General features: G+C 45.3%; 1 protein-coding gene across 1 annotated transcript in view; it reads left to right on the forward strand.

Annotated features, from left to right (window-relative positions):
* ADGRL4 (adhesion G protein-coupled receptor L4) overlaps nucleotides 1-27117 on the forward strand; it is a 156428-nt gene that overhangs the window by 78353 nt on the left and 50958 nt on the right. The window contains exons 5-8 of the mRNA XM_040407683.1: nucleotides 7492-7562; nucleotides 17135-17314; nucleotides 17397-17580; nucleotides 22197-22313. Of these exons, the coding sequence (XP_040263617.1) occupies nucleotides 7492-7562; nucleotides 17135-17314; nucleotides 17397-17580; nucleotides 22197-22313 (552 nt within the window). The remainder of the gene's footprint in view (nucleotides 1-7491; nucleotides 7563-17134; nucleotides 17315-17396; nucleotides 17581-22196; nucleotides 22314-27117) is intronic.

The following is a 27117-nucleotide window of genomic DNA, read 5'->3' on the forward strand; positions in this document are numbered from 1 at the left end:
ACACTGTAAACTGCTTCTAGGAGCTGTGTATATATACAGTGGGTGGATGAGCTGTGCATACAGTACAGACCAAAAGTTTGGACACACCTTCTCATTCAAAGAGTTTTCTTTATTTTCATGACTATGAAAATTGTAGATTCACACTGAAGGCATCAAAACTATGAATTAACACATATGGAATTATGTACATAAACAAGTGTGAAACAACTGAAAATATGTCATATTCTAGGTTCTTCAAAGTAGCCACCTTTTGCTTTGATTACTGCTTTGCACACTCTTGGCATTCTCTTGATGAGCTTCAAGAGGTAGTCCCCTGAAATGGTTTTCACTTCATAGGTGTGCCCTGTCAGGTTTAATAAGTGGGATTTCTTGCCTTATAAATGGGGTTGGGACCATCAGTTGCGTTGAGGAGAAGTCAGGTGGATACACAGCTGATAGTCCTACTGACTAGACTGTTAGAATTTGTATTATGGCAAGAAAAAAGCAGCTAAGTAAAGAAAAACGAGTGGCCATCATTACTTTAAGAAATGAAGGTCAGTCAGTCAGCCGAAAAATTGGGAAAACTTTGAAAGTAAGGGCTATTTGACCATGAAGGAGAGTGATGGGGTGCTGCGCCAGATGACCTGGCCTCCACAGTCACCGGACCTGAACCCAATCGAGATGGTTTGGGGTGAGCTGGACCGCAGAGTGAAGGCAAAAGGGCCAACAAGTGCTAAGCATCTCTGGGAACTCCTTCAAGACTGTTGGAAGACCATTTCAGGGGACTACCTCTTGAAGCTCATCAAAAGAATGCCAAGAGTGTGCAAAACAGTAATCAAAGCAAAAGGTGGCTACTTTGAAGAACCTAGAATATGACATATTTTCAGTTGTTTCACACTTGTTTGTTATGTATATAATTCCACATGTGTTAATTCATAGGTTTGATGCCTTCATAGTCATGAAAATAAAGAAAACTCTTTGAATGAGAAGGTGTGTCCAAACTTTTGGTCTGTACTGTATATACTGTATACTGTTAGTGGAGGAGCTGTGCATATATACTGTATACTGTGGTTGGAGGAGCTGTGCATATATACTGTATACTGTTAGTGGAGGAGCTGTGCATATATACTGTATACTGTGGTTGGAGAATCTGTGCATATATACTGTATACTGTGGGTGGAGGAGCTGTTCTTATACACTGTATACTGTTAGTGGAGGAGCTGTGCACATAGACTGTGGGTGGAGGAGCTGTGCATGTAGACTGTGGGTGGAGGAGCTGTGCATGTAGACTGTGGGTGGAGGAGCTGTGCATGTAGACTGTGGGTGGAGGAGCAGTGCATATAGACTGTGGGTGGAGGAGCAGTGCATATAGACTGTGGGTGGAGGAGCAGTGCATATAGACTGTGGGTGGAGGAGCTTTGCATATAGACTGGGTGGAGAAGCAGTGCATATATACTGTGGGTGGAGGAGCTGTGCATATATACTGTGGGTGGAGATGTGCATATAGACTGTGGGTGGAGGAGTCATGCATATAGACTGTGGGTGGAGGAGCTCAGTTTTTAGGGGAGGAGAGTTGGGGTAGACATATGCTTTGGGCTCGTGCCCCTGATGTTTTAGGACACTAGCAACACCCCTGGCTTATGTGACACCAGTATTATGTGTTATCCTTCTTAGCATAGAAAAAAACATTCTTATCTTTGTGGAAAGGCTATAGCTGAGTGCTAGATGCACAGTGTAACGGAACGCCTAGCACCCCGACCGGGTACCTCCGTTGATAGAGTCTCCTAGTGCTTTCAGAGGACTCCAAGCACTCCACTTGACACCGTCAGCACAGCAGACCCCACGAACCGCCGAAGCTTGGTGGAGGTCTCGCCGTCTCCTACCCACCCTGGACCTACGACAAGGCTCCAGGCTCCAGTGGGTGAACCTCTCCTAAATGCAGAGAGCAGGAACCATGAACAAGCTCTTACAAGAGCTTATACTCAGGGGAGTATTGTGATATAGCAATCCCCAAGAGTGTAGTTATCCCATTCCCCAAACATGAGCCAAAACTTCATGAAGGTATAAAAACAGGAACTCTCTTTATTTGAACACACAAGCATTGATTTATACACATCTTCCAACAAGGTTACCACCCACAGGGTTTTGTAAAAACAGCCAATCACATGCATTTACAGTATTCAAACCTTCCCAGCAATTGTACACAAAATCCCCTTCCCTCTGTCTGTAACGCAATCAACAAAATACAATGAGCATTGTCTGAGACGCAATTAACTAACACACTGCATTGTCTGAGACGCAATCCACAAAATACAATTACCAAACATAATGGGCTAACTTAATCACTACCAGACAGAAAACACACATTTTTCCCAAAACACAGAAAACACCCCAAAACCCCACATACCCCCATAATGTATACATCCATGGATAGCTCTGATCTGGGTGAACAACATATCCAAAAATCACCCAGATCCGAGCAGGGGTTCCCGAATTCCATGGAAGTCACATTTGGCCGGCCGCAAGCATGGCTTTCCTGCCCAAAACAGTTCCACAGATTTAAGCTGTGCGGCCGGTCTGTCTTCTCCTTCAAAGTTAGTATGGGCCATAATCCTGGGGCAAGAGGCTAGTAGCCAGGCCCCTCCAAAACCCAGTGGCGAGGTTGGTTTCGCCACACACAGCCTTGTATATAGATATCCTATTTTCAAGTCCCAGGACAGCATATACTGTATACTGTGGGTGGAGGAACTGTGCACATATACTATATACTGTGGGTGGAGGAGCTGTGCATATATACTGTATACTGTGGGTGGAGGAGCTGTGCACACATGCTATATACTGTGGGTGGAGGAGCTGTGCATATATACTGTATACTGTGGGTGGAGGAGCTGTGCATAAATACTGTATACTGTGGGTGGAGGAGCTGTTCATATACTGTGGGTGGAGGAGCAGTGCATATAGACTGTAGATGGAAGAGCAGTGCATTTACTATGGGTGGAGGAGCTGTGCATATATACTGTGGGTAGAGGAGCTGTGCATATAGAAAGTTGGTGGAGGAGCCGTCTATATACAGTAGACTGTGGGTGGAGGAGCCGTGCATATAGACTGTGGGTGGAGGAGCCGTGCATATAGACTGTGGGTGGAGAAGAGTGCATATAGACTGTGGGTGGAGGAGATGTGCATATAGACTGTGGGTGGAGGAGATGTGCATATAGACTGTGGGTGGAGGAGCTGTGCTTATAGACTGTGGGTGGAGGAGCTGTGCATATATACTGTGGGTGGAGGAGCCATGCATATAGACTGTGGGTGGAGGAGCCGTGCATATAGACTGTGGGTGGAGGAGCTGTGCATATAGACTGTGGGTGGAGGAGCTGTGCTTATATACTGTGGGTGGAGGAGCAGTGCATATAGACTGTGGGTGGAGGAGCAGTGCATATAGACTGTGGGGGGAGGAGCCGTGCATATAGACTGTGAGTGGAGGAGCCGTGCATATAGACTGTGAGTGGAGGAGTCGTCCATATAGACTGTGGGTGGAGGAGCGGTGCATATAGACTGTGGGTGGAGGAGCCGTGCATATAGACTGTGGGTGAAGGAGCCGTGCATATAGACTGTGGGTGGAGGAGCGGTGCATATAGACTGTGGGTGGAGGAGCTGTGCATATAGACTGTGGGTGGAGGAGTCGTCCATATAGACTGTGGGTGGAGGAGCGGTGCATATAGACTGTGGGTGGAGGAGCAGTGCATATAGACTGTGGGTGGAGGAGCGGTGCATATAGACTGTGGGTGGAGGAGCCGTGCATATAGACTGTGGGTGGAGGAGCTGTGCATATAGACTGTGGGTGGAGGAGTCGTCCATATAGACTGTGAGTGGAAGAGCAGTGCATATAGACTGTGGGTGGAGGAGCCGTGCATATAGACTGTGGGTGGAAGAGCAGTGCATATAGACTGTGGGTGAAGGAGCCGTGCATATAGACTGTGGGTGGAAGAGCAGTGCATATAGACTGTGGGTGAAGGAGCCGTGCATATGGACTGTGGGTGGAGGAGCCGTGCATATAGACTGTGGGTGAAGGAGCCGTGCATATAGACTGTGGGTGGAGGAGCCGTCCATATAGACTGTGGGTGGAAGAGCAGTGCATATAGACTGTGGGTGGAGGAGCCGTGCATATAGACTGTGGGTGGAGGAGCCGTCCATATAGACTGTGGGTGGAGGAGCCGTGCATATAGACTGTGGGTGAAGGAGCCGTGCATATAGACTGTGGGTGGAAGAGCCGTCCATATAGACTGTGGGTGGAGGAGCTGTGCATATAGACTGTGGGTGAAGGAGCGGTGCATATAGACTGTGGGTGGAAGAGCAGTGCATAAAGACTGTGGGTGGAGGAGCCGTCCATATAGACTGTGGGTGGAGGAGCGGTGCATATAGACTGTGGGTGGAGGAGCCGTGCATATAGACTGTGGGTGGAGGAGCTGTGCATATAGACTGTGGGTGGAGGAGTCGTCCATATAGACTGTGGGTGGAAGAGCCGTCCATATAGACTGTGGGTGGAAGAGCAGTGCATATAGACTGTGGGTGGAGGAGCCGTGCATATAGACTGTGGGTGGAAGAGCAGTGCATATAGACTGTGGGTGAAGGAGCCGTGCATATAGACTGTGGGTGGAAGAGCAGTGCATATAGACTGTGGGTGAAGGAGCCGTGCATATGGACTGTGGGTGGAGGAGCCGTGCATATAGACTGTGGGTGAAGGAGCCGTGCATATAGACTGTGGGTGGAGGAGCCGTCCATATAGACTGTGGGTGGAAGAGCAGTGCATATAGACTGTGGGTGGAGGAGCCGTGCATATAGACTGTGGGTGGAGGAGCCGTCCATATAGACTGTGGGTGGAGGAGCCGTGCATATAGACTGTGGGTGAAGGAGCCGTGCATATAGACTGTGGGTGGAAGAGCCGTCCATATAGACTGTGGGTGGAGGAGCTGTGCATATAGACTGTGGGTGAAGGAGCGGTGCATATAGACTGTGGGTGGAGGAGCAGTGCATAAAGACTGTGGGTGGAGGAGCCGTCCATATAGACTGTGGGTGGAGGAGCTGTGCATATAGACTGTGGGTGGAGGAGCCGTGCATATAGACTGTGGGTGGAGGAGCGGTGCATATAGACTGTGGGTGGAGGAGCCGTCCATATAGACTGTGGGTGGAGGAGCCGTGCATATAGACTGTGGGTGAAGGAGCGGTGCATATAGACTGTGGGTGGAGGAGCCGTGCATATAGACTGTGGGTGGAAGAGCAGTGCATATAGACTGTGGGTGAAGGAGCGGTGCATATAGACTGTGGGTGGAGGAGTGGTGCATATAGACTGTGGGTGGAGGAGCGGTGCATATAGACTGTGGGTGGAGGAGCCGTCCATATAGACTGTGGGTGGAGGAGCTCCGTTTTAAGGGGAGGGGGGTTGGGGTAGACACTTGCCTTGGGCTCGTGCCCCTGATGTTTTAGGACACTAGCAACACCCCTGGCTTAAACACATTGAAATATCCTCAGAAAGCTAATATACATATCACTGCTTTATTCACAGGCACAATATATGATTATAAAGACACCAGTATTATGTGTTATCCTTCTTAGCATAGAAAATACATTCTTATCTTTGTGGAAAGGCTATAGCTGAGTGCTAAGTGCACAGCCTTGTATATAGATATGCTATGTTCAAGTCCCAGGACGGACTTAAATAAAAAAAATTCTCTCTGTAATAAAAGGCTATAATATATAATGATGTATTGTAGGGGACAGACAAAAGAAAGGTATCATTTTAATCAGCACGATGGTTTTAATAGGGTTGATCATGCTGGCAGAGCCTTTTAAGGTTGCCATTTAACTATGTATTTCCCATATATTGCCTTTTTGAGATTATAAAGTGCATATAATACAGCCACATGAATCATTTGTGTCGCTGAAAATGCATATTTACCATACAGTAACTCTCTTAGCAAGAAACCAAACTACATTAGAGCATTAAAGGGAACCTGTCACCAGGATTTTGTGTATAGAGCTGGGGACATGGGTTGCTAGATGGCCGCTAGCACATCCGCAATACCCATAGCTCTGTGTGCTTTTATTGTGTTAAAAAAACGTTTTGATCCATATGCAAATGAACCTGATATGTGTCCTGTGTCTGGAGATGAGTCCAGCGTCAAGGAGCCCAGCACCGCCCCGCGTCCTCCGAATCTCCTCCTTGCTGGCTGACATCACAGAGCTGGAGCGCCGAAATCTCGCGATGCACGAGCTAGCGCATGCGCAGTGTCGGCATCATGTTCATTCCCTGTGCTGGCATCAGCACAGGGAATGAACTACGCATGCGCTAGCTCGCGCATCGCGAGATTTCGGCGCTCCAGCTCTGTGACGTCAGCCAGCAAGGAGGAGATTCGGACCACGCGGGGCGGTGCTGGGCTCCTTTCCGCTGGACTCATCTCCGGATACAGGACACATATCAGGTCATTTGCATATGGATCAAAACGGTTTTTTAACACAATAAAAGCACACAGAGCTATGGGGACTGGGTATTGCGGATGTGCTAGCGGCCATCTAGCAGCCTATGTCCTCAGCTCTATACACAAAATCCAGGTGACAGGTTCCCTTTAACTTTTTAGCAGTGAACCATTTGATACTTTAGCAGTGAACCACTGGGTTACTGCAAATGGATGGGTTGGGATTGTGCTCACTTAACTATTTTCAGAAGTCCCATGGCAGTAAACGGAGAGATTGCTTTACATGTGTGATGGTATGCTCTTCTTCAATTCCGTGATCCCTGTTCTGGTGATAAGGGGTCCAAAAGGGGGACCCGCAGCTGAGATTTATGGCATATCCTAGTGATTTGCCATCAAGGTGATGAAATTAAAGACATATTCTAGGGCAAACAAACAAAATCTAAATTAATCACTGCCCACAGGATTTACCAACCTCGCCTCCCTATTTTTGTTGTTGCCACCATTTTTTTTCCATTGGTAAGCCAAGCTATTAATAGTGGTCTGTAAAGCTCTTTCGAGTCCATGACTAAATGCTTTTGAGTGCAACCACTCATAGATTAATTAACTTAAATTAATCTAAGAAAACAAACGTCGAATTCAATGCTTGCAAAAAATGATGCATCTTGTAATACCACACACAACCACTTGGTGTGCTGTAAAGGCAACATCAGCAAGCAAAAAGCACATTCCTAAGGACTGTAGAATCCAGCACTCTAAAGCACCACCTAGTGGCAAACAAGTGAATTATCGTACACTCTTTAAGGCACCAATTAACACAAGTTTAATGTATCAGAAACTAGATAATATATGCCTTAGATTTGAATAACAATGTAAAGCATGCTGCATCTTGAAAGTCTTTTCTAATTCCATTCCATTAGGTATTTTGCCTTTGTTCATTTTCACATGCATTAATGTAAAAGCTGTGAAATCCATAGTACTTAATTATGCACCATTACTGAATTCTGTATTCATGGGTTATTTTTCCATGTTTTTTTTCTTATAGAAAATGTCAAGATTAAGTGTCATCTGGATGATCAGTGCATCTCCACAAACATTAATCAAACAATTAGCAAGGTAAGTACGTCTGAGGACATTTTCTTCTCATGCTCCAGCTTGTCTTCTAGTCTCTATATATGATGATGTCATACATGTCTCTGATCTATCAACACCAGGGATCAGCAACCTTCAGCACTGCAGTTGCTGCAAAACTACAACTCCCAGCATGCACACTTGCTCAGCTGTTCTTGTAACTCCCATAGAAGTGAAAGGAGGATTCTGCGAATAGTAGTTTCAGAACAGCTGGAGATTGTTGTCTACACTAATAACACATATAAAGTACAGACCAAAAGTTTGGACACACCTTCTCATTCAAAGAGTTTTCTTTATTTTCATGACTATGAAGGAATCAAAACTATGAATTAACACATGTGGAATTATATACATAACAAACAAGTGTGAAACAACTGAAAAGATGTCATATTGTAGGTTCTTCAAAGTAGCCACCTTTTGCTTTGATTACTGTTTTGCACACTCTTGGCATTCTCTTGATGAGCTTCAAGAGGTAGTCCCCTGAAATGGTCTTCCAACAGTCTTGAAGGAGTTCCCAGAGATGCTTAGCACTTGTTGGCCCTTTTGCCTTCACTCTGCGGTCCAGCTCACCCCAAACCATCTCGATTGGGTTCAGGTCCGGTGACTGTTGAGGCCAGGTCATCTGGCGCAGCACCCCATCACTCTCCTTCATGGTCAAATAGCCCTTACTTTCAAAGTTTTCCCAATTTTTCGGCTGACTGACTGACCTTCATTTCTTAAAGTAATGATGGCCACTCGTTTTTCTTTACTTAGCTGCTTTTTTCTTGCCATAATACAAATTCTAACAGTCTATTCAGTAGGACTATCAGCTGTGTATCCACCTGACTTCTCCTCAACGCAACTGATGGTCCCAACCCCATTTATAAGGCAAGAAATCCCACTTAATAAACCTGACAGGGCACACCTGTGAAGTGAAAACCATTTCAGGGGACTACCTCTTGAAGCTCATCAAGAGAATGCCAAGAGTGTGCAAAGCAGTAATCAAAGCAAAAGGTGGCTACTTTGAAGAACCTAGAATATGAAATATTTTCAGTTGTTTCACACTTGTTTGTTATGTATATAATTCCACATGTGTTAATTCATACTTTTGATGCCTTCAGTGTGAATCTACAATTTTCATAGTCATGAAAATAAAGAAAACTCTTTGAATGAGAAGGTGTGTCCAAACTTTTGGTCTGTACTGTACATAAATGAGGAGAGGATCCCTAATTTTCTGCAGCCTATTATCCAAAGCAGAGAATGGCTACAAAGAGCATTTCTGGCCCTGGAGGACTTAGTACATCTGTGTGTTATATCGACCAGTGTTCCTCAACTCCAGTCCTCAGGGTCCACCTACCGGCCATGATTTGAGAATATCCCACAGAATGAAGACCTGTGGTAAGTCCTGATGCACTGACACTAATTATATCACCTGCTCAATACTAAGGAAATCCTGAACACATGACCGGCAGGTGGTCCCTGAGGACTGGAGTTGAGGAACCCTGATATAGACAACCCATCGGTTTCAGTAGACACTTGTAATGCTTCATTTCTCCTGCGGTGGTGCTGCAGGGAAAGTGAACACTTGCTACTGATTTCCCCCACAGATTACAGCTGATCACTGGGATCACAACTGGGATCTGCCTAATCCTTCTAACAAACATGGAAGCCTCAAAGCTGATAACCCTTTTTGAGACAATAGCTGTCCAGACACCTATTTCAAGTGAAGGGTGGTCAAACCCACCAATTTAAACTGGACCAGATGACCATCGGAAACTGTACTGGGGAAAGAGGAACAACAACGGGAATGATTAAGAATTTTAGGTTTTCCCTGTGTACTGACAGAGACATTGTGGGGCTGTAATAAAGTCTTGTTGTGTACCGTTTGTACCTTTCTCTCCACTTTTTGTTAAGTGGGTGTGGTTAGCTATGTTAATTAGTTTAACTCAAGATTTATTAGCTGCAAACTCTCTACAGCAGAGGGTGGATTAGGACTTTCTAAGCAAAAGTTTTAGGGTTGAACATGCATCAGATCTAACCGATGTGCTCCATTTTTATAAATTTGGTGCAACTTTCGCCAACGCAAACTCAATGCAAAAATAACTTCAAAAAATCTCCTCATTATAAAATCCTCCATTGTGTAGCAAATCGAGTATAGCTTTATTATTAACCACTTACGGATGCAGGCATCTTCACTCAATTTTATACAATTTTGTGTCCAGGATGTTAAGAAACTTGTGTAAGAAATCGTATAAAAAAAAACAAAAAAAACAATACAACACAATACCAAATAAATACCCGGCTGGTTTAATGTACAGTATATCATTCATGGGACCACTGCTGCCAATCAGTTCTGCAAGAATTGCTGATGAGACCAGGCAGCAGCAGTCATGTGTTTGATGTATGTTGGCTGCATGACCACAGCAGGAGAGCTGTTGCGTTGAGGGTTTAACAGGTACAGTTTATTTTTGTATTTATGACATCCTGTACACACCATGTCACCTCTACAGCCAATCACTGTCCTCAGCAGTCCCCTATACTGCTAAACCAGTGACTGGCTGCATGGTGACAAGGTGTGCATGGAACATCACTGCTGCAGCCAGGAAGACGATGTTAGGGCTGCAGGATCGGAGCGCGGCGCTGGAAGCAGCAGGGAAGAAAGTGGTAAGTAAGTGTGAGTGTTACTTTCTGCCCTGCTCCTGGGAAAATATTAATTTAAAAGGGTTTTCCGGGAGTACAATATTAATAATGACCCGTCCTCAGAATATGTAATCAATTTCTGATTGGTGATGGTCCGGCTCCCCACAACCCACAGTTTAGCTGTTGGAAGAGGCAGCAGAACTCAGGTGAGCGCTGAGGCCTCCTCACAGCATACAAACCACAGCGCTATACATTATCTAGTGGCTGTGCTTGGTATTGCAGGCCAGATCCATTCATGTGAATGGGACTGAACTGTACATAGACCATGTGACCAATGAACGGGCGCTCAAGGGAGCTGATCACAGGGGTTGCTGGAGTCGGACCACCACTGATCAGATATTGATGACCTATCTTGATTATAGGTCATCAATATTGCACTCCCTAAAAATCCCTTTAACTTGGACAACCCCTTTCTCAAACTCCCAAACAACCCCTTTAAATATTGATATTATTTTTTTCTTTTATAATCTCAGAATGTGTTATATATAAAATATTAATTTTGCAAATTATTCTGACTATGCAGATACCTAAAATATGTATTTTTTTGTGTCGGAATTTTATTTCATAATTTTAATTTCTATTGATCATGCTTTTTAAACTGTAATGTATTGAAATATATGTGTATTGTCTGTTATATCTTAAACGGGGAGGATCTGAATACTTTTGTTAATGCATGAAATTCAAAGTTTCGTATAGTCACTAAGTTATTCAATAAAATGCATCTGCATAGCGCCAACTGAAATTGCTGAGTTGGTCGCACATGCTCAGCTCTATCCATTAACTGCTACCAGCCCTATCTACTGTTAGAAGCTGTGGCAGTTACAGGCAGAGAGGACTCTCCCCTAGGGCTGTGATAAGAAGAGAGCTGCAGCAGAAAGGGCTCTCCCCCAGGGCTGTGATAAGAAGAGAGCTGCAGCAGAAAGGACTCTCCCCCAGGGCTGTGATAAAAAGAGAGCTGCAGCAGAAAGGGCTCTCCCCCAGGGCTGTGATAAGAAGAGAGCTGCAGCAGAAAGGACTCTCCCCCAGGGCTGTGATAAGATGAGAGCTGCAGCAAAAAGTACTCTACCCCAGGGCTGTTATAAGAAGAGAGCTGCAGCAGAAAGGACTCTCCCCCAGGGCTGTGATAAGAAGAGAGCTGCAGCAGAAAGGACTCTCCCCCAGGAATGTGATAAGATAAGAGCTGCAGCAGAAAGGGCTCTCCCCCAGGGCTGTGATAAGAAGAGAGCTCTCCCCCAGGGCTGTGATAAGAAGAGAGCTGCAGCAAAAAGGACTCTCCCCCAGGGCTGTGATAAGAAGAGAGCTGCAGCAGAAAGGACTTTCCCCCAGGGCTGTGATAAGAAGAGAGCTGCAGCAGAAAGGACTCTCCCCCAGGGCTGTGATAAGAAGAAAGCTGCAGCAGAAAGTACTCTCCCCCAGGGCTGTGATAAGAAGACAGCTGCAGCAGAAAGGACTCTCCCGAAGGGCTGTGATAAGATGAGAGCTGCAGCAGAAATGGGTCTCCCCCAGGGCTGTGATGAGAAGAGAGCTGCAACAGAATGGACTCTCCCCCAGGGCTGTGATAAGAAGAGAGCTGCAGCAAAAAGGACTCTCCCCAGGGTTGTGATGAGAAAAGAGCTGCAGCAGAAAGGACTCTCCCCCAGGAATGTGATAAGATAAGAGCTGCAGCAGAAAGGGCTCTCCCCCAGGGCTGTGATAAGAAGAGAGCTCTCCCCCAGGGCTGTGATAAGAAGAGAGCTGCAGCAAAAAGGACTCTCCCCCAGGGCTGTGATAAGAAGAGAGCTGCAGCAGAAAGGACTTTCCCCCAGGGCTGTGATAAGAAGAGAGCTGCAGCAGAAAGGACTCTCCCCCAGGGCTGTGATAAGAAGAAAGCTGCAGCAGAAAATACTCTCCCCCAGGGCTGTGATAAGAAGACAGCTGCAGCAGAAAGGACTCTCCCGAAGGGCTGTGATAAGATGAGAGCTGCAGCAGAAATGGGTCTCCCCCAGGGCTGTGATAAGAAGAGAGCTGCAGCAAAAAGGACTCTCCCCAGGGTTGTGATGAGAAGAGAGCTGCAGCAAAAAGGACTCTCCCCAGGGTTGTGATGAGAAGAGAGCTGCAGCAGAAAGGGCTCTCCCCCAGGGCTGTGATAAGATGAGAGCTGCAGAAGAAAGGGCTCTCCCCCGGGGCTGTAATAAGAAGAGAGCTGCAGCAGAAAGGACTCTCCCCCAGGGCTGTGATAAGAAGAGAGCTGCAGCAGAAAGGACTCTCCCCCAGGGCTGTGATGAGAAGAGAGCTGCACCAGAAAGGACTCTCCCCCAGGGCTGTGATAAGAAGATAGCTGCAGCAGAAAGGACTCTCCCCCAGAGCTGTGATAAGAAGAGAGCTGCAGCAGAAAGGACTCTCCCCCAGGGCTGTGATAAGAAGATAGCTGCAGCAGAATGGGGTCTCCCCAGGGCTGTGATGAGAAGAGAGCTGCAGCAGAAAGGACTCTCCCCCAGGGCTGTGATAAGAAGAGAGCTGCAGAAGAAAGGACTCTCCCCCAGGGCTGTGATAAGAAGAGAGCTGCAGCAGAAAGGACTCTCACCCAGGGCTGTGATAAGAAGAGAGCTGAAGCAGAAAGGACTCTCCCCCAGGGCTGTGATGAGAAGAGAGCTGCACCAGAAAGGACTCTCCCCCAGGGCTGTGATAAGAAGATAGCTGCAGCAGAAAGGACTCTCCCCCAGAGCTGTGATAAGAAGAGAGCTGCAGCAGAAAGGACTCTCCCCCAGGGCTGTGATAAGAAGATAGCTGCAACAGAAAGGGGTCTCCCCAGGGCTGTGATGAGAAGAGAGCTGCAGCAGAAAGGACTCTCCCCCAGGGCTGTGATAAGAAGAGAGCTGCAGCAGAAATTACTCTCCCCCAGGGCTGTGATAAGAAGAGAGCTGCAGCAGAAAGGACTCTCCCCCAGGGCTGTGATGAGAAGAGAGCTGCAGCAGAAAGGACTCTCCCCCAGGGCTGTGATGAGAAGAGAGCTGCAGCAGAAAAGACTCTCCCCCAGGGCTGTGATAAGAAGATAGCTGCAGCAGAAAGGACTCTCCCCCAGGGCTGTGATAGGAAGAGAGCTGCAGCAGAAAGGACTCTCCCCCAGGGCTGTGATAAGAAGAGAGCTGCAGCAGAAAGGACTCTCCCCCAGGGCTGTGATAAGAAGAGAGCTGCAGCAGAAAGGACTCTCCCCCAGGGCTGTGATAAGAAGAGAGCTGCAGCAGAAAGGACTCTCCCCCAGGGCTGTGATAAGAAGAGAGCTGCAGCAGAAAGGGGTCTCCCCCAGGGCTGTGATAAGAAAAGAGCTGCAGCAGAAATTACTCACCCCCAGGGCTGTGATAAGAAGAGAGCTGCAGCAGAAAGGACTCTCCCCCAGGGCTGTGATGAGAATAGAGCTGCAGCAGAAATGACTCTCCCCCAGGGCTGTGATAAGAAGAGAGCTGCAGCAGAAAGGACTCTCCCCCAGGGCTGTGATAAGAAGAGAGCTGCAGCAGAAATTACTCTCCCCCAGGGCTGTGATAAGAAGAGAGCTGCAGCAGAAAGGACTCTCCCCCAGGGCTGTGATGAGAAGAGAGCTGCAGCAGAAAGGACTCTCCCCCAGGGCTGTGATGAGAAGAGAGCTGCAGCAGAAAGGACTCTCCCCCAGGGCTGTGATAAGAAGATAGCTGCAGCAGAAAGGACTCTCCCGAAGGGCTGTGATAAGAAGAGAGCTGCAGCATAAAGGGCTCTCCCCCAGGGCTGTGATAAGAAGATAGCTGCAGCAGAAAGGACTCTCCCCCAGGGCTGTGATAAGAAGAGAGCTGCAGCAGAAAGGGCTCTCCCCCAGGGCTGTGATAAGAAGAGAGCTGCAGCAGAAAGGACTCTCCCCCAGGGCTGTGATAAGAAGAGAGCTGCAGCAGAAAGGGCTCTCCCCCAGGGCTGTGATAAGAAGAGAGCTGCAGCAGAAAGGACTCTCCCCCAGGGCTGTGATAAGAAGAGAGCTGCAGCAGAAAGGGCTCTCCCCCAGGGCTGTGATAAGAAGAGAGCTGCAGCAGAAAGGACTCTCCCCCAGGGCTGTGATAAGATGAGAGCTGCAGCAGAAAGTACTCTACCCCAGGGCTGTGATAAGAAGAGAGCTGCAGCAGAAAGGACTCTCCCCCAGGGCTGTGATAAGAAGAGAGCTGCAGCAGAAAGGACTCTCCCCCAGGAATGTGATAAGATGAGAGCTGCAGCAGAAAGGGCTCTCCCCCAGGGCTGTGATAAGAAGAGAGCTCTCCCCCAGGGCTGTGATAAGAAGAGAGCTGCAGCAAAAAGGACTCTCCCCCAGGGCTGTAATAAGAAGAGAGCTGCAGCAGAAAGGACTTTCCCCCAGGGCTGTGATAAGAAGAGAGCTGCAGCAGAAAGGGCTCTCCCCTAGGGCTGTGATAAGATGAGAGCTGCAGCAGAAAGGGCTCTCCCCCGGGGCTGTGATAAGAAGAGAGCTGCAGCAGAAAGGACTCTCCCCCAGGGCTGTGATAAGAAGAGAGCTGCAGCAGAAAGGACTCTCCCCCAGGGCTGTGATGAGAAGAGAGCTGCACCAGAAAGGACTCTCCCCCAGGGCTGTGATAAGAAGAGAGCTGCAGCAAAAAGGACTCTCCCCCAGGGCTGCGATGAGAAGAGAGCTGCAGCAGAAAGGACTCTCCCCCAGGGCTGTGATAAGAAGAGAGCTGCAGCAAAAAGGACTCTCCCCCAGGGCTGTGATAAGAAGAGAGCTGCAGCAAAAAGGACTCTCCCCCAGGGCTGTGATGAGAAGAGAGCTGCAGCAGAAAGGGCTCTCCCCCAGGGCTGTGATAAGATGAGAGCTGCAGCAGAAAGGGCTCTCCCCCAGGGCTGTGATAAGAAGAGAGCTGCAGCAGAAAGGACTCTCCCCCAGGGCTGTGATAAGAAGAGAGCTGCACCAGAAAGGACTCGCCCCCAGGGCTGTGATAAGAAGAGAGCTGCAGCAAAAAGGACTCTCCCCCAGGGCTGTGATGAGAAGAGAGCTGCAGCAGAAAGGGCTCTCCCCCAGGGCTGTGATAAGATGAGAGCTGCAGCAGAAAGGGCTCTCCCCCAGGGCTGTGATAAGAAGAGAGCTGCCGCAGAAAGGACTCTCCCCCAGGGCTGTGATAAGAAGAGAGCTGCAGCAGAAAGGACTTTCCCCCAAGGCTGTGATAAGAAGAGAGCTGCAGCAGAAAGGACTCTCCCCCAGGGCTGTGATAAGAAGAGAGCTGCAGCAGAAAGGACTCTCCCCCAGGGCTGTGATAAGAAGAGAGCTGCAGCAGAAAGGACTCTCCCCCAGGGCTGTGATGAGAAGAGAGCTGCAGCAGAAAGGACTCTCCCCCAGGGCTGTTATAAGAAGAGAGCTGCAGCAGAAAGGACTCTCCCCCAGGGCTGTGATAAGAAGAGAGCTGCAGCAGAAAGGACTTTCCCCCAAGGCTGTGATAAGAAGAGAGCTGCAGCAGAAAGGACTCTCCCCCAGGGCTGTGATAAGAAGAAAGCTGCAGCAGAAAGGACTTTCCCCCAAGGCTGTGATAAGAAGAGAGCTGCAGCAGAAAGGACTCTCCCCCAGGGCTGTGATGAGAAGAGAGCTGCAGCAGAAAGGACTCTCCCCCAGGGCTGTGATAAGAAGACAGCTGCAGCAGAAAGGACTCTTCCCAGGGCTGTGATAAGATGAGAGCTGCAGCAGAAAGGGGTCTCCCCCAGGGCTGTGATGAGAAGAGAGCTGCAACAGAATGGACTCTCCCCCAGGGCTGTGATAAGAAGAGAGCTGCAGCAAAAAGGACTCTCCCCCAGGGCTGTGATGAGAAGAGAGCTGCAGCAGAAAGGACTCTCCACCAGGGCTGTGATAAGATGAGAGCTGCAGCAGAAAGGGCTCTCCCCCAGGGCTGTGATAAGAAGAGAGCTGCAGCAGAAAGGACTCTCCCCCAGGGCTGTGATAAGAAGAGAGCTGCAGCAGAAAGGACTCTCCCCCAGGGCTGTGATAAGAAGAGAGCTGCAGCAGAAAGGACTCTCCCCCAGGGCTGTGATAAGAAGAGAGGTGCAGCAGAAAGGACTCTCCCCCAGGGCTGTGATGAGAAGAGAGCTGCAGCAGAAAGGACTCTCCCCCAGGGCTGTGATAAGAAGAGAGCTGCAGCAGAAAGGACTCTCCCCCAGGGCTGTGATAAGAAGAGAGCTGAAGCAGAAAGGACTCTCCCCCAGGGCTGTGATAAGAAGAGAGCTGCAGCAGAAAGGACTCTCCCCCAGGGCTGTGATAAGAAGAGAGCTGCAGCAGAAAGGACTCTCCCCCAGGGCTGTGATAAGAAGAGAGCTGAAGCAGAAAGGACTCTCCCCCAGGGCTGTGATAAGAAGAGAGCTGCAGCAGAAAGGTTACACACCCTAAGAAAAGACATGCTCCCTGAGCTGCAATAAATCTAGCAGAGCAATTGGAGCAATGAATGTGGAGTTCTCTGGATCCATGTGAGGTACAGGGCTGGTTCTAGCTTTGTTAGAAAGAGATTGTCATGTGCTATATGATGTCTTATATATATTTTTTTGCATTAGTCATGGGTTAACGCCTTCAGGAGGTTTTCTCAGAGTCCAGCTTTGGGAACCTTACCTAGGCCCTGTGCTACCACTATTACACTGCTGCAATACCAGGGCAGTGGATTGATAAAAGAATGGAGACCATTACCATGAAAGAAGTATCAACCTCCATCTGCAGCTTGTCTCGTTGCTGAGTTGCTCTTATGTAATGAATATGTTATTACATAACCCAAGTGATATTGAGGTTAATGCACCAATAATTTCAAGACTTGCTTCATTCATTTTGCAATCAAAAAAATACCAAGACAATGCGAATAGCGGCAAACTGGCCCCCTCTCATCTCTCCGTCTCTAATTTAGGTGAACACCATCAAAGAGCCAATAGCTCTTCTAAAAGAAATTCAGAAGAGTACGACAAGAGAGCTCCTGCCAGTGGATGTGATTTCCTACATTGAAGTGCTCGCTGCTTCTTCTCCGATGCTAAGCACCTTCAATAAGACAGCCCCAAACAAAGAGACGCTCACTAATACCACCATTACCGTAAGTGATCCCGGCCTGACACTCGCCTTTGAATGGTAAATGGCTGCGCTGTAATAAGGTCTTTCTTTATTCCCATCCTTAGACTTTTGTTAACACCGTGAACAACTTTGTTGAAAAGGATAAAATTACAGTTTGGAAGAAGTTGACTGAAGAAAGCAGAAGAAAAAGCATAACCAAACTTCTGCACACAACCGAGCAGCTGGCGCTAGATATGTCCCAGAACTTCCAGAAGACAACCCAGCTAGACGTGGATGCCAGTGATATGGGTGAGGGAATGCTTCTTCTCTATCAGACATTCCATCTTCATCTCTTATCTCTTTCTCACAAATCTATCAATATTTATATGCTTATTCCATTATCTATCTATTATCTATCTCAATGTTATCTATCTAAAAAAATGCAGAATGGCAGCACACTCAAATAATGAAAAAAGAAGAAAACGTTTATTCACCCAGGTGGACGCGATCTTTCGGCTCAAACACTAGAGCGTTCCTCAAGCCCTAGGCTCTAGTGTTTGAGCCAAAATATCGTGTCCACCTGGGTGAATAAACCTTTTCTTCTTTTTTCAGTATTTGAGTGTGTGCTGCCGCTTGCACCTCTGCGAAATGTTATGCTTTTTTTTTGTCTGGTGCTACCATTTTTCTAACATATCTATCCATCTATCTATCTATCTATCTATCTATCTATCTATCTATCTATCAATCTATCTATCTATCTATCTATCTACTGTATCTGTCTATCTGTCCATCTCAATTCTTTCTTTCTTTCTTTCTTTCTATCACATACCTATTAGCCTCTCTCTGTCTTCTTGTACTATTTATCTTTCTTTATTTTTCTTTCTTTCTTTCTTTCTTTCTTTCTCACATAGCCGTTCTCTATCTTCTTGTACTATTTGTCAATCTTTCTTTTTCTTTCTTTCTTTCTTTCTTTCTTTCTTTCTTTCTTTCTTTCTTTCTTTCTTTCTTTCTTTCTTTCTTTCTTTCTCTCTCACATAGCCTTTCTCTGTCTTCTTGTACTATCTATCTATCTGCCTATCATCTATCCTTTCTTTCTTTCTTTCTTTCTTTCGTTTTTATCTCTTACATACCCTTTAGCCTTTTAACGTCTTTTTGTTTTATCTGTCTGTCTGTAAAGTTATTAATACCTTGCCATGATCCCTATCAATAAGGATGATGATAAGGTTTACATTGAGAAACCTCACTATCCTTACCATCTAAATAACCCATCGACTGGTAGTAGAAAAAGACCCTGCTGTTGTCTATACCTCATGAATGACCTCTGGTCTGTGGCCACCTGAAGGGGTTCTGGAAATAAACAGCACACAAAGGAGGTCATTTATGATCTGAGGTACACCACTTTTTGTCGTACTTTTTTCGCAGATTCGCTCGCAAAGGGAATTTTCCCCACTATTACCCACTCACGCTACTTTTCTGAGGTGGCGGAAAAAAGGGGGTGTTGGGAGGGCAGGGAAGAGGGCGGGCAGGCCGGCCCGTCTCATTCATCATTTCTACGCCTGTTTTTGCCGTAGTAAATGGCGCCTCTACGTAACTTAGGCGCATCAAGCAGCAGCGCAGGGTTGTTAATAAATGACCCCAAAAGTGAGTTCTGACCAAATGTTCACTATTGCCCCATATACAGAATGAAAATATAAATTTTTTGTGGGTGTCCTGTCCTACCATGAAGGCTGGTGGCTTCATCCGTAGCTTATAAACGAGACATCCGAATGGATGAGCCCGGAAAATTCCCTAACAGTGTAAAGAAGATGACAATGCCCGATAGCTCCATTATGATCTGACCACACCCGGGCGTTCTTATGAAAGCAGGCTCAGGTACGAGCTCTGCCTGCGCTGTGTCTTCTCAGGACCTCTTTTAGAAGTCTCCACTTTCCACCATCAGCATCATCATCCAGGACCGGGGTCATTTCGAGGCTTCAGGTGTGGAAAATAGAAAGCGGCACAGAAATAATTTGCTTTGCCGACTTGGGGAATTATCAAGTGAATAAAGAAATAGACTTGAGTGGATTTTTTAATATAAAGAGTCCGAGCAGGGAGATTTTCCAAATGACGACAATTTTATATTAGCCGGTAATCTGTAAAAATAGCAGGCTTACAGAGCGGCTCACCGGGTAATATCGGGTAGCTGTCCAATATGGGCAAAGTTTATGACTTTGTTCTCCCTCGAGCCTATCACCATAACTACAGATTGGATCATAATCTCTGGTTATGGGAAAACAGGGGTTAGCAAAGGGTTATCGATAGGTAAGGAATATAGCCGAAAGTTATTGCGCCAGGTTACCATGGCAACGTACAAAAACAAGGTGGACGCTGTGAGGGCTTAAACTCCACTTAAAGTCTTAGCTGCTAGTTACTGCAAATCAATGTTCCTGGGCTGGGGAGAGATCCTGGGTAATATGAAGATAATTGGATGCAAAAAATGAAGGACATCTAAAAATACAAAAAAAAAAAAGGAACACAAGGGTCAATAATTGTATTTTTTTATTTTTATTTATTTTTTAAATGCTTGATTAAAGGGAGTCTAGCAGCATCAGATTCATTTTTAAAAGGGGCTTTTAATATTGATGACCTACAGCAGGGGTCAGCAACCTCCGGCACCGCAGCTGTTGTGAAACTACATCTCCCATCATGCACCCTTGCTTGGCTGGTCTCTGAACTCCCACAGAAGTGAAAGGAGCATGCTGGGAGTTGTAGCTTCACAATAGCTGGAGTGTCGAATGTTACTGATCCCTGACCTACAGTATCCTCAGGATAGGTTATCAGTATCAGATCGGCGGAGGGCCGACACCCGCCAACCCCACCGATCGGCTGTAGGAAAGGAAGGCACGCGCAGTACAATCGTGTCGTCTCCCTTCTCTCTTCCTGCTGCTATGTCTACGCGCGCACTATATGCGCCTTCCCTTCATACAGCTGTTCGGCAGGGGTGCCGGGTGTCGAACCCCCGTCAGTTTAAAATTGATGACCTATACCGAGGATAGGTCATCAATATTAAAAGCCCAGAGAACCCCTTTAAACTAGGCACAATGCCTGGCAGGGCTGCCTCTCCATATTACACCCTTTAGCTGGCAGGACCTTGAGAAAAATCATCATTTAATTAATATGCAAATTAGCTCTCAAGTGCATGAAGGGCGGGCCTGAGCAGCTCGGTGCACCATAGCTCCTGCCTTTCTCCTCTCAGGGCCTCCCTCTCTTGCTTGGTGGACAGGGTCAGTTTTACCGACATGGGCTCCTTCTTGATTGACAGGGAGAGGAGAAATGACTATGCAGGAACCTGGCCCTGTCAATCTACAAGGAGAGGGAGGGGAAGTGGGAGGAACAAGGGTGCACAGAGTGATTTGGACCTGTCCTCAGTGCACTTAAAGTGTACCTATCATGTTTTCATCAAAAAATATACTTTAGCATATGTTACCGCAGCATTATGCATCATTCAATATCTTTAGTTTCTTCACATACCACTCTTTTCCTTGAGTTTTTCCCTTTAGTTATGACTTTTTTAACCCCTACATTATGAGGATCTTCTCTCCTCTGCCAGTTCTCTGAGGCCAAAACTGCTTTCCCTCACTTCCTATACACACTTGCTGTAGCCAGCAGCTCCCTGTCAGCCAATCAGATTGGATTACTGAGAGACACGCCTCCTCACTCTGAAGCCTAATGCAGGCATGCAGTGTGAAGAACCGCCCCTCCATCTTCTGTTTATACTAAAGGGAAGACAGACAAGCCCTATCAACGGTCTTTTAAGGGAGCAGTGGAAAGGGACAGGGGACATTAATGAAAGCTGTTATTATAAGGTAATTACAGATCTTTTGACAATCATTGACAGACTAAGGTATATATACCTAGCTCTAATAAACTAGCAAATAAAAAATTTAAAATATGACAGTTACACTTTAACTGTTTTGCATATGGATTATAGGTACTTTTTCTCCAGAATGAGGCAACGGATCCCTAAGTGAAAGATATTATTACATGCAGCTGAACTGGCCCTACAAGGCACCGTGTCTGGTTTATCAGTAGTGAATTTCCTGGTGACACACTCCCTTTAAGGCCACGTGCATAATAGCTTATTAAAGCTCCCTACGCTATTCCAAGTTGTATAGAGCTGCAATATGGCACCCTTAGATGTTTCATTATACATCTGTATGTCTCTAATATCATCTGGGGGCCTACAGAGGGATCGTCTGTGCTTGCATGCTATATCTTATGCCGTATTATAGAGCTAAAACTTCATATAGAGCCAGTGGCGTACATAGAGAAGTAAGGGCCCCATAGCAAGGATCAAACCAGGCCCCCCACACAGGACTGAAGGGTTTCCGCCTAAACTTCTTTCAATGACCCTTGGGCCATTTTTTCCACTGCCTCATTTGCTAAAAGTTGTTTCTTCAGTTTAGAGGATAGAGTCCTGACCAAGTTTTCACCTCCAGTAGAAGAAGAGATGATCCCAACTGGGCCTCCTCTTGCCCTGGGCCCCAAAGCAGTCACATGTTCTGCTGCTAAGGTAGTTACGCCCCTGTATAGAGCCAGATTGAGCACCACATGGTTTGCCTATAGCTCTGCAGTGCATAGGTGTAGGGGTTTCTTGTGCCTCCATACAGCCTCTATGTATGAGGCCTAAAGGCAGCATCAAACCAGTGGGAAACATAGTTTCCCTTAAACAACAAGCCTAATATATTCAGTTACATTACCCTTGAAAACATTCCATTGTTTCGACTGTTTTCTCATCTTTGTCTTGCAAGAATTGTAAACATTTGCTGCTCGAAGACTGTTCCCTCTTGTACCTATTTCGAGTGCCGTATATATATTTACCATAATTATTTCCATCAAAAGCCGCGCGGCGCAGTAACGCATAATTCCTCTACTGTCTTCCGCAGCCCTCAAACTGTTTACCTTTGACTCTAACCACATGAAACATATTCACCCGCATGCTCTCATGGAAGGAGATTACATCAAGATTTCTCCAAAGAAAAAAGAAGCTTTGCCGCCTAATGGTAAGCAGCAAGCTTGACGCTTTTTTTTTTTGTTTTTTTTTGTGTAGGACGGGAAAAGGTTAGAACAATCTGCTGCAGGTTTTTAGCGGGTTAAACAAGTCTTCTGAAAGCTTCATATATTCCATTTGCAATGAAAAAGGCTAATGATCTAAATATTTGTATGCAAATTGAGCCGAGCAGAGAAATAACGGGCACATTAACGGGGCCGTAATTAAAGGGGAACCATCATTAATATATATAATTGTTTATGACGCTGTTGTGTACTGCATATTTAAATGTAATTAAACTTTACGTTTCTTCATTAGAAATCAAACGAGCAGAGTTTGGATAGCAGTCCCTGCTTTTAATTATATTGTGCCATAACTTCTTATAGGCTGTAGATTAATAACTAAAGTATCATACTGGAGGAATTTGTATTCCGTAGTGCCGTCATCATGAGTCCATGAGATGCCGGAGCGGAGGATAGGAGTGGTGGTGGTTCCGACTGTCATAGTCAATCAGTGGCTTTCCTCACACCGTTGCTCCCTAGGGCCGTGCAGTGAAAGGAGGGGGCACGCTTTCTTTCCTTGGGTCACACCCAGATTCTGGGACTCCTGCCTGGTAGTAACTAGGGTGCCCTTGATGTTAGGTATTTAAATGGGTGCAAGGCAGGGCGTGTATAGTGCAATTGCCAGATTATGGTGTCAGAAAACCAGAAGAATATAGGTTTATCTTTAATGAAGTGCAAAAAGGGAGTTGTAGCACTGTACATCCAACTATAGCAAAGCAAAGTTCCATCTGTTCATGGTGCAATTCTCTCCCAGATAGAAGAACATGGATCAAGACAAGGATCGGAGTTATGACCCTCTTTGCACGCTATCTTGCTAAAGTCTCTCTCAGTAGAATCTATAGCGGGCAGTAGTGCTCTGGCAATGGTGGCTTTTGAAGGCACATCTGGCCAGGATGTCTCCAGGTGTGAAGGGTGTTTTAAGGGTGTCCTTCACAGCAGTAAGGTCTGAATGAACATAGTAGCAGGTTACCTTGCTGACTCCTATGCTTGGCCATGCAAGTTTTCCTTTTCTCTCCTTCTTCCTCTCTTTCTGTAAATCTTGCTGAGATCTATGTAGCTTTCTTAGGCCTGAGAAGAGGAAGCACAGCTTACTTCCTTTCTGAACTCTCAATATACACTCCCTAGAGCTAGGGTTGGAGCCAGCCACCACCTAGCAACCTGCAAGGGCAGGGCCAGGATTATTAACCCTTGTCTGTGCCATCCATATATGGCTATACTGGTTGCAATACAAGATATAACAATATATATATATATATATATATAGGATGGCTTTCTCAATGGGTCTCAATCATTTCCTAGCCCATCAAAAATGCACTGGAGTCCCACAGTGTGCCCAGGTGTTGACAGATTAATTCAGGGACATAGCTGAAAAACTGGCTGGACATGTGCCCTGAGTGATGGGTGCCAGCGAACCGAATCTTGGAAAGTCTAGTTACAACTGGGCAAAAATAGTCAAAAAAGATCCAGAAGAAGAAAGTAGGTGTATAGAACACAGCAGGTTATAGAAATGGTAAAAGCAGCAGGGGATAAAGATGCTGATCTTGTGGGAGTCATTGACCAATGATATGATTCTGTTAACGGGGATAGGAATCCATAAATTAAAGGGGGGGTCATGAAGTTGAGGGGGAGAAAACACTCCATCAGATGTGGTGAATGATGACGGTAGCAGGGGAGCAGTGTGCTGATCTTGTGGGGGGCAGTAACCTATATTAACAAGAATAGTGTTACATGAGACAGCAATAGTGTCATGAAGTGAGTACAGACGTCAGCCATCAGGATAATGGGATGACAGTATCAGAAAAGGAGTATATTGATCTTGTGGGAGAAAGTAACCTGTCCGTTTTACGTTATTTTCTTATGAAGTATAAGGCTGGTTGGTTTGATAAAGTGATGTAGTAATGCTGCTTAACGGAGAAATGAGTGGTTCAGCAATAATCCCAATATTCCCAGTCTTAGACACATTATTTTTTATGAATATTGAAATAATTATTCTGTTACATTATTTTCTAGTATTTTCAAAGATATATAAATAGTGTCTTTCATCTACTATCTATCTATCTATGATCTATTTATCAGTCTCATACCTATTATCTAGCTATCTGATATCTATCTATCCAACTTTCCTGGTGTAATAAACACACTATTTCTGGAAGTGCCGTGGAATTTCTTATTTTTATATTGATCTGGATGTTGGATCTCTTCCGTAGCCGCTGACACTCCGTTTTTCTGCCTTGTCTGCAGTGCTGCCCAACATATTGGTTTTTATCTATCCATCTATATTCTATCTATTATCTATCATCTATTATCTATTATCTATTATCTATATCCTATCTATCTATCTATCTATCTATTATCTATCTATCTATCCATCTATCTATCTATCTATCTATTATCTATCTATCTATCTATCTATCTATCTATCTATCTATTATCTATCTATTATCTATCTATATGTCTATCTATCTATCTCTCTCATATCTATCTATTATCTATCTATCTATTATCTATTATCTATTATCTATTATCTATCTATTATCTGCCTGTCTATCTATCTATCTATCTATCTATCTATCTATCTATCTATCTATCTATCTATTATCTATTATCTATCTATCTATCTATCTATCTATCTATTATCTATCTATCTATCTATCTATCTATCTATCTATCTATCTATTATCTATCTATTATCTATCTATTGTCTATCTATCTATCTATCTATTCTCTATCTATCTATCTATCTATTATCTATCTATCAATCTATCTATCTATCTATCATCTATCTATCTATCTATTATCTATCTATTATCTATCTATTATCTATCTATCTATCTATCATCTATTCTCTATCTATCTATCTATCTATCTATCTATCTATCTATCTATCTATCTATCATCTAGTATCTATCTATTATCTATATTCTATCTATCTATCTATCTATCTATATTCTATCTATTCTCTATCTATCTATCTATCTATTATCTATCTATCTATCTATCTATCTATCTATCTATCTATCATCTATTATCTATCTATCTATCTATATTCTATCTATTCTCTATCTATCTATCTATCTATCTATCTATCTATCTATTATCTATCTATCTATCTATCTATCTATCTATCATCTATTATCTATCTATCTATCTATATTCTATCTATTCTCTATCTATCTATCTGGAATACATACAACATGCAGACACCTGTATACAGTACATTGTTTTCTTTAGTAATTCAGACACCGGGATCCTGGCTCTGAATACCAATGACAATGGAGGTGAATAACACTGCGAGCTCAGTCCTTAATAGCCAGAGCAAATGACTTTAAAGAACGATTTAATCAAAGAAATGTGCCACAGCTCATTAAAATAGTATTAGCTGAATAAATGAGCACAATGCAATGCTAGACCTGACAGCATTTGTCAAATCGCCCCCTCTAGTATTAATCTAGGTGCAATTAGGCAAACAACCATCTACCGTGTATTTAGGGGGAATAGACATGTATTTACTGTTAGGGTGTTTGTGAAGGTAGAAGAAAGAGCAAAATAAACACATCGGACAAAAAGAATAATTATTTGTCGGCCCTAGACACCTCCAGTCACATCCATTTCACAACAGGGAACAGATAGGACTTAGCAGGACAAATTCCTTTATCTGTATTTGAATAATAAGTAAATTATCGAAGAATGCAATATTTAAGAGGCCGGATTCAATAGTGGAGGGCATAGCCGCATTGTGACAGGACGGGCAGGATCACTGGGCATCAGCTTTCCTGTTCATTTGGCTTTATATAAAATTTTAGATAATTGACAAGAGAGGACGGAAAGTAGTGAGGATTGTGGTGTTACTGGGGCAGGCAAGACTATGGCAAATGAAGCTAGATGATCCACTTCTCTCTGTGTACAGCGCTTCAGCATATGTTAGGACCATATAGATCCTTGCAGGGCTAGCTCCACTGAATGTAATGATGTCTTTCACTTAGCGATCCGTTGCTTCATTCTGGGGAAAAGGAAATGAACAGTTAAGTGCACTGAGGGCGGAACCAAGCCACTCTGTGCACCCTTGTTCTACCAGCCCATCCCCTTCTGTATGACCATGCAGAGCCAGACCCTGTCAATCAAGGAGAATGAGGGGCTGGCAGAGGAAGCAGGAGGAGCAAGGGTGCACAGAGCGGTTTGGGCCCGCCCTCAGGGCACTTTACTGGTTCTTTGCATATTTTTCTCCAGAATAGAGCAACAGATTACTAAGGGCACTTTCACATTTGCGGCAGAGGATTCCAGCAGGCAGTTCCGTCGCCGGAACTGCCTGCCGAATCCGGAAATCTGGATGCAAACTGATGGCATTTGTCAGACGGATCCGAGTGGAAACTTATGTTTACATTTAGATGAGCTAGCCCTACAAGACAATGTGTCTGGGTGATCAGTAAATTTCCTGACTTCCTTTGAATAGGGGAGAACTCTATACTCTCTACAGAGCACCATACAGGGCCACATTATGTGCCTATGGCTTCGTGGCCTGCCCACAGCCTGCTACATAGGACTATGCCATGTGCATGGAGCTGTAGACTAGAAACCAATACCTATAAAGAAATGTTTTGTATGACAGTAGTAAGCACAATCCAGAGTCATCTTCTGTCGCTCGCTAATTATTAATTCCATTAATGAAAACTCATGTTTGGATCCCAGTCCCCAAAAAATCCTCTACATTCATCCATATTACAGTAGGTATGCTGAATGGATTTGTCTTCTTATCAA

This window comes from Bufo bufo, chromosome 9, assembly GCF_905171765.1.
Source record: "Bufo bufo chromosome 9, aBufBuf1.1, whole genome shotgun sequence".
Classification (NCBI taxonomy): domain Eukaryota; kingdom Metazoa; phylum Chordata; class Amphibia; order Anura; family Bufonidae; genus Bufo; species Bufo bufo.